The following is a 17480-nucleotide window of genomic DNA, read 5'->3' as shown; positions in this document are numbered from 1 at the left end:
TCCCCAGAGGAGATGGCAGCGGAGAAGTGGTATCAGAAGGGGAAATCCAGCTCTCGGTAATCTAGGAGATTCAGGGAGTTGGAGATGAAAAGTTCATGGGTGGGAACCAGTTTTTCTCTGGCTGGGTCCACAGGATTATCCACAGAATGACATTGGGATATTGTCGAGCGACAACGAAAATGGCACCAACACGGTCACGAGCTTTCTGGCCTCCCAGGATGCATTGGGGCCTCCACTATATAGTCCCGCCCACTGATTCAGTCAGATCAGTTTTTTGCTTGGTGCGGCAGGAAGCCGCATGGTCACAGGGCTGCTGTGAAAGCAGCCTCAAGTTTTCATTCCTTTATTTTTATAGACTTACTGTTTTTGTTTGAGCGACTTCTCTTAACAGCGTCTTAAACGTGTATTAGAAAGAGTCGCTCCAACAACTCCCCACCGGGTCGCAACAACGCTTACCTTCGCGGTACAGTGCTGTCTCGACGGGCGTCTGTGTCGGATGTTCTAGCAGGTCCAGCAGACGTTACCAGGCTGTGGCCGGAGCATGGGGAGACAGTGAGTATATGGACTTCCTCTTACTAGAGGGGTCAGGACACAGCTACACTGATTTGGTGGAGACTACAAACAGCGTGTTGATGCGCCGAACATCTCGAGTGTGACAGCGCTACGCTCCGGGGATCATAGGTGCCAGGACTAGGTGAGGCCGCGATCCTGGAAGTTTAAGTCAACAGGGGGTTTCAGACGCTCTCCTGGCCGTCCCTCCTCCGAGTTCATGGCCAGTTCCCGCGGGTCTCTCGTTTCATGAACGGAATAACCTCACTTCCGGCTCAGACGCTACCACGAGGGTACTCGGTCGCAGCTTAGACGCTGCGGTTGTGTACACTGGATATAAACCCGCCCAGACCGAGTCGCAGGCCTTTAGTGTCTGCATGCACGTGGAGTCCCTCAGCGTCCGTGTCCGTTGGTGAGCGTCCGTGTCCGTTATCAGTTACCAAGAGCGGCAGTGTACACCAGTAGCGTCTGAATCCACTCAGCGTCTTTTGAGCGTCTTTGCTTGGATATGGAAGTGTGGTGAGTCTCCCTGTATCCCGCTCCCTGGAGGCAGGGTATACAGTACTAAAAATTCCTTCTACTTAGTGTGCACTGTTAATTTTTAGTACCTATTGCATATGAGACCTGTATATTACTGGGTTTTCTGCATGTTATGTTGAAAAAGAACCAGTTAAACAGAAGTACAAATTTCCTACTTATGTATAAGTTATTATGGAGGTTGTATTCTCATATGACAATGTCTAATGCTTTAACATGTGACTGACTGCTAGTATGTGTGCTGACTTTTCTGTGTAATGTCAGTCCTGTTCTGACCCTCAAATCAGGTGCACTGTGGTCAGATTGATTTCACCTCTATATACTGATTATAGGGTGTGGTTCAGTCACAAAATTGTGTAGTCAATATCAGAAAAAATGTCTGTGAGCGGCAAAAGTGATGAGGAGAATTTGTCAAACACTCCTACAGCCATAACATGCTTATCTTGTAAGTCAGGGGTAATTGATTATGATTCAATTGGTCACTTATGAGGGTTTGTGTGCAAACTGTTTCGCTTTTCAGCGAAGTAAAAAACAGGAGTTAGTTCAGCCTCCAGTAGAGCCACCATGGAATATGTTCGCAAAGACTCTGTCTTCAATAGCGGACAGGTTAGCTCCAGTAGCACCACCTCAGGGGTTAGGTTACACTATGAACCCATACATGCAGCTCCCTTCCTATGGTTTGGTTCCAGTAGCCTCTACAAGCAACCAAGGGGTAGGTAAGACTAAGATAGATACGTCTGTGTGGCAGACTACACAAGAGGATACATCGGATGATTATGCGGAAACAATAGATTCAACTCCGTATGATGATCAGTTGCAGAGCTTTAGTTCAGATGATGTAGCTGAACTCATTAATGCAGTAAAGGCTGTGCTTTCTCTGGAAGAACCAGCCAAGACAGCGTTAAAAGCACCTGTATTCAAACGAACAAAGTCAGTGAAAGCTGAATTTCCAGCGTCAGAGGAGTTGACGGAAATGATTGATGAGTCTTAGGCAGCGCCCGGTAAAAAGTATAAGATTCCTAGGAGATGGGATTCTTATTATCCATTTCCTGCTGGAGATTGTTCGAAGAGAGAAGTTCCTCCAAAAGTAGATGCACATGTTCTGCGACTCGTGCACAAATCTGCTTTGCCACTGTCATCTACCTCTTTGAATGATGTCACAGACAGGAGGGTAGAGAGCCTATTGAAAAATATTTTTTCTCTTGTGGGTGCAGTGGTAAGACCTGCTATGGCTTCGGCCTGGGTAGCAAAGGCAATGGGCGAATGGATAGAGGAACTAGAGAATGACATCCCCTCTCCTACTAGGGAGCAAGAGGATCGTCTTTGCCGTTTAAGACAATCTGCCCAGTATTTAGAAGAAGCAGCCATTGATGTAGGCACTGTTGCTTCTAAAGCTTCAGCCCTGGCAGTAGTCGCTCGCAGAGCAGTCTGGCTACGGACCTGGAAGGCAGATGCGGAGTCCAAGAAGGAATTGGAAGCATTGCCTTTCATGGGTAATATATTTGGAAAACCTTTATTGGATATCCTAGAGTCAGAGGCTGAATCGAAGAAGGTCAGATTTCCGGCTACCTACAACCCTAAGTCCAAGGGTTTAAAATTTTCGCTCATTTCGCTGGCAAAGCAAAGCGAAAGGTAAAGAGGAGCCTAAACAACCCCAGTTTAAATCCAGGGGTAAGAAGCAGTGGGCTAGCAAAAAGCCAGCTTCCAAACCTGAACAGAAACCCTCAGCCTGAAGAGACGGGCCTCCGCCTGGAGGATTCCAGGGTTGGGGGCCGACTCCTGCAATTTGCACACACATGGCAACAGTCAACAACAGATGCCTGGGTGCAGAAGGTAGTATCTCAGGGGTATGGGTTCCCATTCAGGAGGCAGCCTCCTCAAAGATTTTTTTGCACCAGCCCGTCTCGTATAGAGTCGAAGGCCAATGCCCTGCAAGAAGCAGTCCAAAGATTACTGCAGTCAGGTGTGATTGTCCCAGTACAAATGGGTCATATCGACCAATTCTAAATCTGAAGATGTTGAACAATTACATATGGATCCCGAAGTTCCACATGGAGACGTTACGCTCCATAATGTTGGCTATGGAACCGGGAGACTATATGGTATCTCTGGATGTGCGGGATGCTTACCTACATGTGCCTATAGCACTATCACATCAGTGTTACCTCCAGGTTTGCCATCCTCAAGGAACACTTCCAGTTCCAAGCTCTGCCCTTCGGGCTAGCTACAGCACCCAGGGTGTTTACCAAGATCATGGTGGTTATGGCAGCTTGTCTGCGCAAACAAGGGATAAGGATATTCCCATACCTAGATGACCTATTAATCTTAGCACAGTCGCAAGATTTACTGTTGAGCCATCTCCAACAGACGATAGTTTGTTTACAGAGACACGGGTGGCTCATAAATTGGGAGAAGTCGTCCCTGAATCCATCACAGCGGATGGTTCATTTGGGAGCCATATTGGATTCAGACCTACAGAGAGTTCTCTTACCAGAGAAGAAAATAGTCAAGGTGCAGGTCATGACTCAGGAAGCGTTGCAAGCCCAGACAATGTCAGTCCATGCAGCAATGCGGCTGTTGGGTCTGATGGTATCAACGTTCGACATGGTGGAATATGCGCAATTCCACTCCAGACCATTGCAGCATCTCATTTTGACAAAATGGAACGGAAATCAAACAATAAAGAAGCAGATGATAAAGATTCCAGTAAATGTAAAAAGGTCTCTAGCATGGTGGCTACAGACAGACCATTTAAACAAGGGGAGACCCTTTTGGATAAAAGAGTGGCAAGTCCTGATGACAGATGCCAGCCTGCAAGGTTGGGGGGCGGTACTCGGAAGCCTATGGTTCCAGGGAAAATGGACCGCAAGGGAAAGTCGCCTGCCAATAAATCTGTTAGAAATAAGAGCCATTTGTCCTTTGCCTGAACTAGGGCCAAGTAATCTACAAGGAAGACCAGTCCAGATCCGCTCAGACAATGCGACGGCAGTAGCATACCTAAATCATCAAGGAGGGACTCACAGCAAGAGTCTGATGGAGGAAGTAACTCCCATTCTAAAGTGGGCAGAACTCCATCTCCCAGCATTGTCAGCAGTATTTGTCCCGGGTGTACTAAATTGGGAAGCGGATTTTCTCAGTCGGCACACCATTCAGGAAACCGAATGGGCACTACACCCAGAAGTGTTTCAAACACTGGTGAACAGATGGGGTCTACCGGAGATGGACCTTATGGCGTCTCGTCTAAACAACAAAGTTCCGAGGTACGGATCAAGAACAAGGGACCCAGGAGCAGTCCTGGTAGACGCACTGTCAGTAGAATGGAGGTTTCAGCTGGCATATCTGTTCCCTCCAATATCTGTTACCCAGAGTAGTGAGAAAGATAAAACAGGCAAAAGGAGCAATCATTCTAATAGCTCCAGCTTGGCCAAGAAGGCATTGGTACACAGATCTGTGGAGAATGTCCGTGGAAGCACCGATACTGCTCCCTCAACGTTCAGATCTGTTAATGCAGGGTCCTTGTTGTCACAGTCATCTGGATCGCCTGTCTTTGACGGCGTGGCTGTTGAAACCTCTATCTTAGAGGCTAAAGGATTTTCAAAGCAAGTAATCCAAACCATGCTTAGAGCAAGAAAGCCTTCTTCGGCCCGTGTATATCATAGAATATGGCAGGCCTATATTCATTGGTGTTCTGGAAAAAATTACAATCCAAGAGCCTTTAAAGTAGCTAGAATTTTGGATTTTCTGCAGGCAGGATTGGATAAGGGGTTGAAGGTTGCTTCCTTGAGGGTGCAAGTCTCAGCGTTGACTGTATGGTTTCAGCAGAAGATTGCTGACCTACAGGATGTACGTACTTTTTTCCAAGGAGTAGTACATATTTAACCTCCATTTGTTCCTCCTGCAGCTCCCTGGGATTTGAATTTAGTTCTTAAATTTCTCCAGGGTCCTTTGTTTGAACCACTTGAGAGAGCAGATCTTAAGTGGTTAACGGTTAAAGTTCTTTTTTTTACTGGCAATGGCGTCAGCCAGAAGAGTGTCAGATTTAGGAGCATTATCATGTAAGTCTCCTTTACTAAGTTTTTTTCCAGACAGAGCAGTTCTCAGAACGAGATCTAGTTATCTTCCAAAGGTGGTGTCAAAGTTTCACCTGAATGAAGAGATTGTAGTCCCAGCTTTTCAGGTATCGGGACTATCTGCGGGAGAAGCGTCACTGGACGTGGTCCGGTCTTTAAAAGTCTACATAGATCGTACTAGTGCCATCAGGAAAACGGATTCCCTCTTCATCCTCTACGGATTCCATAGGAGAGGTTGGCCTGCTAGTAAACAGACTCTGGCGAGATGGCTCCGAATGGTAATATCTGAAGCTTATTCTCATGCAGATCTCCCTATTCCGGCTAATGTCTCTGCACACTCTACACGTAAGGTAGGTCCTTCTTGGGCAGCACAACAGGGTGCATCAGCAGAACAGCTATGTAAGGCAGCCACATGGTCTTCCATAAACACATTCATCAGACATTATGCCTTGGATACTTTTGCCTCTCATGACGCAGACTTCGGGCGAAAGGTCCTCCTGTGCAATCAGGAGCGTCCCCACCACTAAAATGGCTTTGGGAATCCCAATGTTATCCTGTGGATAATCCTGTGGACCCAGCCAGAGAAATGAACGTTATGGTAAGAACTTACCGTTGATAACGTGATTTCTCTTATGTCCACAGGTATCCACAGGGATCCCACCCGGACGCATCTGATTTGAGGATCTAGACAAACACTAAAAACCTCTTCCTTCTTGTATGGAAGGGTGTGCATGTGTGTTCTTATCGCCTGTACAGGTCTCTACCTAATGTTCCTGCCTATAATCGCTGTGGAAAGAACTGATCTGACTGAATCAGTGGGCGGGACTATATAGTGGAGGCCCCAATGCATCCTGGGAGGCCAGAAAGCTCGTGACCGTGTTGGTGCCATTTTCGCTGTCGCTCGACAATATCCCAATGTTATCCTGTGGATACCTGTGGACATAAGAGAAATCACGTTATCAACGGTAAGTTCTTACCATAACGTTCATATTACAGACATATCTGGCATTCCAGAGGACACAGGAGAGAGGGACAGTTGTGGGAAAGATGTGAATGAGATTATCCGCATTGCTGTAGTGTTGAGGTGAGATTAATTTGGAGGGCAGGGATAAAGTGAGTGTAGTGATGGTGAGGGTGTCTGAGCTATGAAGGGAACCTGCAGGAGGTGGGCAGGGAAGGAGTTAAGTGTGATGCAGATGGAGGCGAGGTGACAGGGAAAGGAGAAAGGGAGCTTTGGCTTAGTGGTGTACCAGTAGGACCATGGTGGGGGGGGTTGAGGTTAATGAAAGTGGGCTAATGGGAGAGGTTGGGAAGGGAAGCAGAGGGGTGGATGGGAGACGGAGGAGGTGTAGGAGACTTGGGGTGGGGGGGGGGAGGAAAGAGGAGGGAACGGGGGCACAATATAGGATTAGGTAGACACTGAGTGATGGGTGGAGTTGAAGAAAATCTGGACAAAGGGCCTAATTCAGATCTGATCGCAGCAGCCAATTTGTTAGTTAATGGACAAAACCATGTGTACTGCAGGGGGGCAGATATAATATGTGCAGAAAGTTAGATTTGGGTGGTGTATATGGTTTCTGTGCAGGGTAAATACTGGTTGCTTTACTTTTACACTGCAATTTAGATTTCAGTTTGAATCTGGCACTGCTAGGGGGCATTATTTGTGTATCTGGCACTGCTGAGGGGCATTATTTGTGTATCTGGCACTGCTGAGGGGCATTATTTGTTTTTCTGGCACTGCTGGGGGCATTATTTGTGTATCTGGCACTATGCGGTGGAGCATTACTTGTGGTTTTGATGCCACACCCACTTTCGCAGGAACACGCGCTCATTGTGGGGAGGCGGTAGCTCCTTCAGAGGCTTTATTTTCCGAAAGTAGCTCACAATTAAGGTTGGAGACCACTGACTTAAAGCATACTGTGGCTCACTTGTATCAGACCTTCATCTACAGTTTAGAGTCTGTGTCGCACACAGCAGTGTCCACGGTAGCCATGCATTGTACTTTTTCTTGCGTTCTTCACTTCAATAAGATGCATATTCTGTGAGTGTCTATGGCAAGACGCATAGCATGACATAGATGCACACACAGTCTGTGGCACCAAACTGGGCTGTTTTCAGAATAGCTGTATGTGGGCACAACTGTATGCATAACATGGCTGTCTGTGTAATGGAAAGCAATATTCCTTTTTATCATCTTACTGGGAGGCGGTCGTTAGGTCGACATGCAAAAAGGTCGACATGAGTTTTTCTCAAATTTTTTCATTTATTCACCTTTTTCATACTTAACGATCCATGTAGACTACAATTGGAAATGGTAACCTGTGCCAAACGCCCTCATTCCGAGTTTATCGATCGCTGCCGTTTTTTGCAGTGCAGCTATCAGGTTACTACTGTGCATGCGTATGCACCGCAATGCGCACGCGCATTGTACAGGTACAAACCGCATCGTTGCTGTTCAATGCACTAGCGACTAATCCATTTGCACAGCTGATCGCAAGGAGATTGACAGGAAGAGGGTGTTTGTGGGTGTCAACTGACCGTTTTCTGGGAGTGGTAGGGAAAACGCAGGCGTGTCCAAGCATTTGCAGGGCGGGTGTCTGACATCAATTTCGGGACCGGACAGGCTGAAGTGATCGCAAGGGCTGAGTATGTTCAGACCTACTCTGAAGCTGCAAAAAACTTTTTCGTCCCGCTTGGCTGCACATGCGATCGCACACTTGCAAAGCGAAAATACACTCTCCCCGTGGGCGGCGACTATGCATTTGCACGGCTGCAAAAAGTAGCTAGTGAGCGATCAACTCTGAGGGCCACTGTACGGCGAAAAACGACACCAAAAACAGTCAAACCCATGTCGACCTTTTTCCATGTCAGCCTAATGACCATGTCGACCTTCAGTGGTCGACCCAATGTATGGCGACCTAATGAACCACACCCCTTCTTACTCTAACATTGTTATATGTATCCAGAATGTAAGTAAAGTAAGACGACGTGCAGCTTAAGTGAACGTTATTTTTGGTGGTATTGCAGCTTTTTTTTCTGTGGTGGTTATAATTCAGGCATGTATCTGTGGATTTCATCAAAATCTTGTCTTATCTCTACATATGGTCTTTTTGTTGCTCTACTCTCTCAGACTCTGGCATGCTGTGCTACTGACCTCTTGGCACTATGTATCCTGAGGCCTCCTGGTGAGTTTGGAGTGGACATCGCTCTGGGCAATTCTCAGAGATTCGGAGTACCACTGGGCTATGGAGGACCACATGCAGCTTTCTTTGCTGTGAGGGAAAAGTTGGTTCGAACTATGCCTGGAAGAATGGTTGGAGTGACTAGGTATTTGTGGTTTGGATTATGTAATATGTGATTATTTTAAGGGATCTATTCATGAAGCAGTGAAAAGTGTGGAGAAGTTGACCATGGCAACCAATCAGCTTTAAAGTAACATTTATAATTTGCATACTATAAAATTATACAGAGCAGCTGACTGGTTGCCATTGGCAACTTCTCCACTGGCTGGCTTCTCCACACTTTTCGCTGCTTCATGAATAGACTCCTAAGACTTTGCTCTATGAAAAATAAACAATGTCCAAACAGCAAAACTGTGCAGCTGCACTATTGTTTACTTTCTGAAATCTGTTTTGACTTAAAAATCCTTCAAACTAGATCTAACTATGTACATTAGACAGTCTATGGGATCTATTTACTAAGCCTTGAACGGAGATAAAGTGGACAGAGATAACGTACCAGCCAATGAGCTCCTAACTACCATGTCACAGGCTGGGTTTGAAAATGACAGGAGCTGGTTGGCTGGTACGTTATCTCCATGCACTTCATTTCCATCTAAGACTCAGTAAATAGACCCCTATGTTCCCTGCTTTACACCGGAGTCCATCAGATCTCAACATATCCATGCTTCAGTTATGGTTTCCTGCCTTGAAAATTGTATCCATCTGGTAATTGGACAGTTCCAATACACTGTGGTGGACATTTATCAAAGCTTGGAGAGAGAGATAGTACCAACCAATCTGCTTACAGCGCTCTCTCCTTTTTTTTCCTTTTTTTTCTTTTCTTAATTTATTTATTTTTTCCAAGCACAGTCTGTAAAATGTTAAAAGCTGATTGGTTGGTACTTTATCTCTCCAAGCTTTGATAAATCTCCCCTATGTTCATTAACGTAACTTCTGGTTTTGTAAAATAGAATAAATACAATTGCCATAAAAGCAATACCTGTTAGAACTGTCAATTTGTTTGGCATTACTGTTGAGTAAAGCAGTATGCAGCTATTTTATGCAAGAACTAGGCCAGCAGTCAACCTGAAGTATACAAACCCATTATCAAACCAGAATTTATTTTACATGACACACCTACTATATACACATACAATGAAGTAATCACATTCTCATCCAGGTTTACATGGTTTGGGGATCACTAGGAACCATCCTTATAATTCCCATGCTTATCAGAGCACAGCAACACTTGGCATTAAATGTTAGTTTGATTTATAGACTAAATGGTTGTTTGAATGGAAAAATCTGTCCTGTTTTGTACACTTGTGTGAGTCCATATTCTCACCTAACACAGTGAAAGTGTGTAGTTATTTCACAATGATTCATGTGCACAAGCTCAAGTTCACTGCGCTAAAGGTAACCGCTACACCTTGTACTAGTCAAATTTGTTTCCACACTATTTATCTAGGTCAGTAAAATATTATCAACAATCCTGTGTTATTCCCTGGCAGTCTCAATACTATTTCAAGTTATTCACTTTGTGAAATATTAACAATAGGTTGTTGAACTCCAGACCTATTGTAATGACAAATGGTATCTTACCAAGCAATGACTGTCAAATGTAGGACTTCCCAGGGACATGGAGAGCCATATAAATACGTTTTTCATAAAGTGTGTATATAGGAATCTGTGATGGAGACAGTGGGGGGAGGAGAAGATGGGTTAGAGGAAAGTGCTGGGGTAGTTAAGGATGGATGGAGACGGGCAGAAATAAATAAAAGCTAAGGCATTACAGCTGGTATGTGATTTCTGTTTTAAGCAAACTGCATAGTTTCAAGACTTTCATGACACATCTGTGTTATCACACTGGAAGGCATGCATTACTGGCAAACTTAATGGGATTAGCGTAGCCCCTAATGTAAAACAGAATGATATTAAGCAATAGACTTTTCTCTATCGTCCTAGTGGATGCTGGGGTTCCTGAAAGGACCATGGGGAATAGCGGCTCCGCAGGAGACAGGGCACAAAAAGTAAAGCTTTTCCGATCAGGTGGTGTGCACTGGCTCCTCCCCCTATGACCCTCCTCCAGACTCCAGTTAGATTTTTGTGCCCGGCCGAGAAGGGTGCAATCTAGGTGGCTCTCCTAAAGAGCTGCTTAGAGAAAGTTTAGCTAGGTTTTTTATGTTACAGTGATTCCTGCTGGCAACAGGATCACTGCAGCGAGGGACTGAGGGGAGAAGGAGTCAACTCACCTGCGTGCAGGATGGATTGGCTTCTTGGCTACTGGACATCAAGCTCCAGAGGGACGATCACAGGTACAGCCTGGATGGTCACCGGAGCCGCGCCGCCGGCCCCCTTGCAGATGCTGAAGACAGAAGAGGTCCAGAATCGGCGGCTGAAGACTCCTGCAGTCTTCTAAAGGTAGCGCACAGCACTGCAGCTGTGCGCCATTTTCCTCTCAGCACACTTCACACGGCAGTCACTGAGGGTGCAGGGCGCTGGGAGGGGGGCGCCCTGGGAGGCAAAATGAGTACCTATAAAGGCTAAAAATACCTCACATATAGCCCTAGAGGCTATATGGAGATATTTAACCCCTGCCTGATTTCTCAAAATAGCGGGAGACGAGCCCGCCGGAAAAGGGGCGGGGCCTATCTCCTCAGCACACGGCGCCATTTCCTCTCACAGCTCCGCTGGTCAGGACGGCTCCCAGGTCTCTCCCCTGCACTGCACTACAGAAACAGGGTAAAACAGAGAGGGGGGGCAAATTTATGGCGATATTTTTATATAACAAAGCAGCTATAGGGGAGCACTTATTATAAGGCTATCCCTGATATATATATAGCGCTTTTGGTGTGTGCTGGCAAACTCTCCCTCTGTCTCCCCAAAGGGCTAGTGGGTCCTGTCTTCATTAGGAGCATTCCCTGTGTGTCTGCTGTGTGTCGGTACGTGTGTGTCGACATGTATGAGGACGATATTGGTGTGGAGGCGGAGCAATTGCCAAATATGGGGATGTCACCTCCTAGGGGGTCGACACCAGAATGGATGCCTTTATTTATGGAACTACGGGATAGTGTCAACACGCTAAAGCAGTCGTTTGACGACATGAGACGGCCGGACAATCAATTAGTGCCTGTCCAGGCGACTCAAACACCGTCAGGGGCTGTGAAACGCCCTTTGCCTCAGTCGGTCGACACAGACCCAGACACAGGCGATGACTCCAGTGGTGACGGTGACGAATCAACCGTATTTTCCAGTAGGGCCACACGTTATATGATTTTGGCAATGAAGGAGGCGTTACATTTAGCTGATACTACAGGTACCACTAAACAGGGTATTATGTGGGGTATGAAAAAACTACCTATAGTTTTTCCTGAATCAGAAGAACTAAATGACGTGTGTAATGAAGCGTGGGTTGCCCCTGATAAAAAGCTGATAATTTCAAAGAAATTATTGGCATTATACCCTTTCCCGCCAGAGGTTAGGGAGCGCTGGGAAACACCTCCTAGGGTGGACAAGGCGCTAACACGCTTATCTAAACAAGTGGCGTTACCCTCTCCTGAGACGGCCGCACTTAAAGATCCATCAGATAGGAGGATGGAAAATATCCAAAAAAGTATATACACACATGCAGGTGTTATACTACGACCAGCTGTAGCAACTGCCTGGATGGGCAGTGCGGGGGTAGTTTGGTCAGAATCCCTGATTGAAAATATTGATACCCTGGACAGGGACAATATTCTACTGTCGTTAGAACAAATAAAGGATGCATTTCTTTATATGCGTGATGCACAGAGGGATATATGCACACTGGCATCACGGGTAAGTGCTATGTCCATTTCGGCCAGAAGAGCTTTATGGACGCGACAGTGGACAGGCGATGCGGATTCAAAACGGCATATGGAAGTTTTGCCGTATAAGGGGGAGGAGTTATTTGGAGTCGGTCTATCAGATTTGGTGGCCACGGCTACAGCCGGGAAATCCACCTTTCTACCTCAAGTCACTCCCCAACAGAAAAAGGCACCGACTTTTCAACCGCAGCCCTTTCGTTCCTTTAAAAATAAGAGAGCAAAGGGCTATTCATATTTGCCACGAGGCAAAGGTCGAGGGAAGAGACAGCAACACGCAGCTCCTTCCCAGGATCAGAAGCCCTCCCCGGCTTCTACAAAAGCCTCAGCATGACGCTGGGGCTTCTCAAGCGGACTCGGGGACGGTGGGCGGTCGTCTCAAAAATTACAGCGCGCAGTGGGCTCACTCGCAAGTAGATCCCTGGATCCTGCAGATAATATCTCAGGGATACAGGTTGGAATTAGAGACAGATCCACCTCGCCGTTTCCTGAGGTCTGCTTTACCAACGTCCCCCTCCGAAAGGGAGACGGTGTTGGAAGCCATTCACAAGCTGTACTCTCAGCAGGTGATAGTCAAGGTACCTCTTCTGCAACAAGGGAAGGGGTATTATTCCACTCTTTTTGTGGTACCGAAGCCGGATGGCTCGGTAAGGCCTATTCTAAATCTGAAGTCCTTGAACCTGTACATAAAGAAGTTCAAGTTCAAAATGGAGTCACTCAGAGCAGTGATAGCGAACCTGGAAGAGGGGAACTTTATGGTATCCTTGGACATCAAGGATGCGTATCTCCACGTTCCAATTTACCCCTCACACCAGGGGTACCTCAGGTTCGTTGTACAAAACTGTCACTATCAGTTTCAGACGCTGCCGTTCGGATTGTCCACGGCACCTCGGATCTTTACAAAGGTAATGGCCGAGATGATGATTCTTCTTCGAAGAAAAGGCGTATTAATTATCCCATACTTGGACGATCTCCTAATAAGGGCGAGGTCCAGAGAACAGCTAGAGATGGGATTAGCACTGTCTCAAGAAGTGCTAAAACAGCACGGGTGGATTCTGAATATTCCAAAATCCCAGTTAATGCCGACAACTCGTCTGCTGTTCCTAGGGATGATTCTGGACACGGTTCAGAAAAAGGTTTTTCTCCCGGGGGAAAAAGCCAAGGAGTTATCCGAGCTTGTCAGGAACCTCCTAAAACCAGGAAAGGTGTCTGTACATCAATGCACAAGAGTCCTGGGAAAAATGGTGGCTTCTTACGAAGCGATTCCATTCGGCAGATTCCACGCAAGAATTTTCCAAAGGGATCTGTTGGACAAATGGTCAGGGTCGCATCTTCAGATGCACCTACGGATAACCCTGTCTCCAAGGACAAGGGTGTCTCTTCTGTGGTGGTTGCAGAGTGCTCATCTATTGGAGGGCCGCAGATTCGGCATACAGGATTGGATCCTGGTGACCACGGACGCCAGCCTGAGAGGCTGGGGAGCAGTCACACAAGGAAGAAACTTCCAGGGAGTATGGACGAGCCTGGAAACGTCTCTTCACATAAACATTCTGGAACTAAGAGCAATATACAATGCTCTAAACCAGGCAGAACCTCTGCTTCAGGGAAAACCGGTATTGATCCAGTCGGACAACATCACGGCAGTCGCCCATGTGAACAGACAGGGCGGCACAAGAAGCAGGAGGGCAATGGCAGAAGCTGCAAGGATTCTTCGCTGGGCAGAGAATCATGTGATAGCACTGTCAGCAGTGTTCATCCCGGGAGTGGACAACTGGGAAGCAGACTTCCTCAGCAGACACGATCTTCACCCGGGAGAGTGGGGACTTCATCCAGAAGTCTTCCACATGCTGGTAACCCGTTGGGAAAGACCAATGGTGGACATGATGGCGTCTCGCCTCAACAAAAAACTGGACAGGTATTGCGCCAGGTCAAGAGATCCGCAGGCAATAGCTGTGGACGCGCTGGTAACGCCTTGGGTGTACCAGTCGGTGTATGTGTTTCCTCCTCTGCCTCTCATACCAAAAGTATTGAGAATTATACGGCAAAGAGGCGTAAGAACGATACTAGTGGTTCCGGATTGGCCAAGGAGGACTTGGTACCCGGAACTTCAAGAGATGCTCACGGAAGATCCGTGGCCTCTACCTCTAAGGAGGGACTTGCTTCAGCAGGGTCCCTGTCTGTTTCAAGACTTACCGCGGCTGCGTTTGACGGCATGGCGGTTGAACGCCGGATCCTAAAGGAAAGAGGCATGCCGGAAGAAGTCATTCCTACTTTGATTAAAGCAAGGAAGGAAGTAACCGTGCAACATTATCACCGAATTTGGCGAAAATATGTTGCGTGGTGCGAAGATCGGAGTGCTCCGACGGAGGAATTTCAACTGGGTCGATTCCTACATTTCCTGCAATCAGGATTGTCAATGGGTCTCAAATTGGGATCTATTAAGGTTCAAATTTCGGCCCTGTCGATTTTCTTTCAAAAAGAATTGGCTTCAGTCCCTGAAGTCCAGACCTTTGTTAAGGGAGTGCTGCATATACAGCCTCCTGTGGTGCCTCCAGTGGCACCGTGGGATCTAAATGTGGTTTTGGACTTCCTAAAATCTCATTGGTTTGAACCACTAAAAAAGGTGGATTTGAAATATCTCACATGGAAAGTGACCATGCTTCTAGCCCTGGCTTCTGCCAGGAGAGTGTCAGAATTGGCAGCTTTATCTTACAAAAGCCCATATCTGATTTTCCATTCGGACAGGGCAGAACTGCGAACTCGTCCGCATTTTCTCCCTAAGGTGGTGTCAGCATTTCATCTGAACCAGCCTATTGTAGTGCCTGCGGCTACAAGTGACTTGGAGGACTCCAAGTTACTGGACGTTGTCAGAGCATTAAAAATATATATTGCAAGGACAGCTGGAGTCAGAAAATCTGACTCGTTGTTTATATTGTATGCACCCAACAAGATGGGTGCTCCTGCGTCTAAGCAGACGATTGCTCGTTGGATCTGTAGCACAATCCAACTTGCACATTCTGTGGCAGGCTTGCCACAGCCTAAATCTGTAAAGGCCCACTCCACAAGGAAGGTGGGCTCATCTTGGGCGGCTGCCCGAGGGGTCTCGGCATTACAACTTTGCCGAGCAGCTACGTGGTCAGGGGAGAACACGTTTGTAAAATTTTACAAATTTGATACTCTGGCTAAGGAGGACCTGGAGTTCTCTCATTCGGTGCTGCAGAGTCATCCGCACTCTCCCGCCCGTTTGGGAGCTTTGGTATAATCCCCATGGTCCTTTCAGGAACCCCAGCATCCACTAGGACGATAGAGAAAATAAGATTTTACTTACCGATAAATCTATTTCTCGGAGTCCGTAGTGGATGCTGGGCGCCCATCCCAAGTGCGGATTATCTGCATAAGTTGTACATAGTTATTGTTAACTAATTCGGGTTATTGTTAAAGGAAGCCATCTTTCAGAGGCTCCGCTGTTATCATACTGTTAACTGGGTTTAGATCACAAGTTGTACGGTGTGATTGGTGTGGCTGGTATGAGTCTTACCCGGGATTCAAAATCCTCCCTTATTGTGTACGCTCGTCCGGGCACAGTACCTAACTGGAGTCTGGAGGAGGGTCATAGGGGGAGGAGCCAGTGCACACCACCTGATCGGAAAAGCTTTACTTTTTGTGCCCTGTCTCCTGCGGAGCCGCTATTCCCCATGGTCCTTTCAGGAACCCCAGCATCCACTACGGACTCCGAGAAATAGATTTATCGGTAAGTAAAATCTTATTTTAGTTGTCCCTGACCAGTTTGGTACCCTAGGCAATATTTTGTCTTGTACCCACCCCCCCCCCCTCCAATGTAGGAGCCTGAAAAAGGGTCATGGCCTCATGATGCTGTGCTCCCCTTCCCCCATTGCATTGTGCTCCCCATCCCACACAGCCTCATCCCACCTTGTGCATCACCAGCCCACACAGGTGTCTCTCCCTTCCAAGCTCCAGCACACTGTTGAAATATTGTACACTAATATAATATCTCATAAACATGATTGAATCCCAGCACACTCTGACACCAGCCCACACAAGTGTCGCTCCAGTCACCACACTTAGCTCCTTTGTCTTCTGACTGCCTTTCATGGCTCCACTGTTCTGCCGGTCTTCCGCGGTGCTGTGTTGACGTTGTGAGCCTAGTATTTTCTGAAAAACTAAGAAGTGACTGTTTTTTTTTAGCTTTCATTATGGGGTGAGTTATTGATGACTCAAGTTTTTATAGTCGTAACAAAATTGTTTGCATGTATGAAGGTGTCCTAGTGTCTAGGTGACATTTCGTCACTGTCGGATCACAAAATCTAAATGTATATTATAGGTGTGTCTAATCTACAAATGACAGTAGATGTGGTGTGCTGCTATAGTCCTATCACTTGTATTGTATGGAGAAATGTACGTTTCGCCGGGTATATTGACCTCCTATGTGCTTTTCTAGAGATGCTGCTGGAAAGGAAGTTTATCGTCTTGCATTACAAACCAGAGAGCAGCACATCCGGAGGGATAAAGCCACAAGCAACATATGCACTGCACAGGTAAAGGGACTAGTGCTCTTCCCGGTAAACCCCTTCTAGTGAAACTTTACCCTTACACTGCGCAAAATCCCATTAAAGGCAGTGATTATGTATTATATGTAAGGTGTGTGTGTGTGTGTGTAATATATATATATATATATATAAATTTATTTTCATATTCTAATTTAGTAATGTAAATGATCTAATATGTGTGGGGTTGGGGGGGGGGGGGGGGGGGGTTGCTTGCTGAATTGTAGACGTTAAGATGTATTGTAGCCTTAATGCTCCATAATGTTTGTTAATACAGCCTTGAGTGGTGCAGCAAGATAAATTGTAAAAGATTTCTTAAAGATTATGTTTACAGTCCAAGGAGTCCAAGATGCGGCTTCAATATTTTTAATAGCTCAAAAAATATTCAGGCAGTTTTTTATTGTTTAAAAATCGAATTATTTTTTTTTTAAATATAAAAAGACAAGGTATTAATGAATAAATGACAGATCAGATTCTACATTTTGGTAGAACGGTTACCTTGTTTCCCTATCCAACTCTGCTCCCTACTGACCCGGTGTTTGTCTGGATCCACTGCTCATTTATGTGCTATTGCATGGGTACTTGTGTCGCAGTCTTCCCTTCTTGTTCTCTCCCCGTATGAGAACCTTGGGCAATAATTAAAGTCAATGGTGCGCTATCAGACTTGTTTGATGGGTACTTTTAGAATGGTCA

The 17480-nt window shown here is 46.4% G+C and overlaps 1 protein-coding gene across 1 annotated transcript in view; it reads left to right on the top strand.

Moving 5' to 3' along the window:
- GLDC (glycine decarboxylase) overlaps nucleotides 1-17480 on the top strand; it is a 139835-nt gene that overhangs the window by 44729 nt on the left and 77626 nt on the right. Inside the window, exons 7-8 of the mRNA XM_063913997.1 lie at nucleotides 8287-8483; nucleotides 16682-16778. Of these exons, the coding sequence (XP_063770067.1) occupies nucleotides 8287-8483; nucleotides 16682-16778 (294 nt within the window). The remainder of the gene's footprint in view (nucleotides 1-8286; nucleotides 8484-16681; nucleotides 16779-17480) is intronic.

The sequence above is a fragment of the Pseudophryne corroboree genome, chromosome 1 (genome assembly GCF_028390025.1).
Source record: "Pseudophryne corroboree isolate aPseCor3 chromosome 1, aPseCor3.hap2, whole genome shotgun sequence".
In the NCBI taxonomy this organism is placed as follows: Eukaryota; Metazoa; Chordata; class Amphibia; order Anura; family Myobatrachidae; genus Pseudophryne; species Pseudophryne corroboree.
Note: the sequence above shows the minus strand (reverse complement) of the source record. Positions and strands in the feature narration are given on the sequence as shown.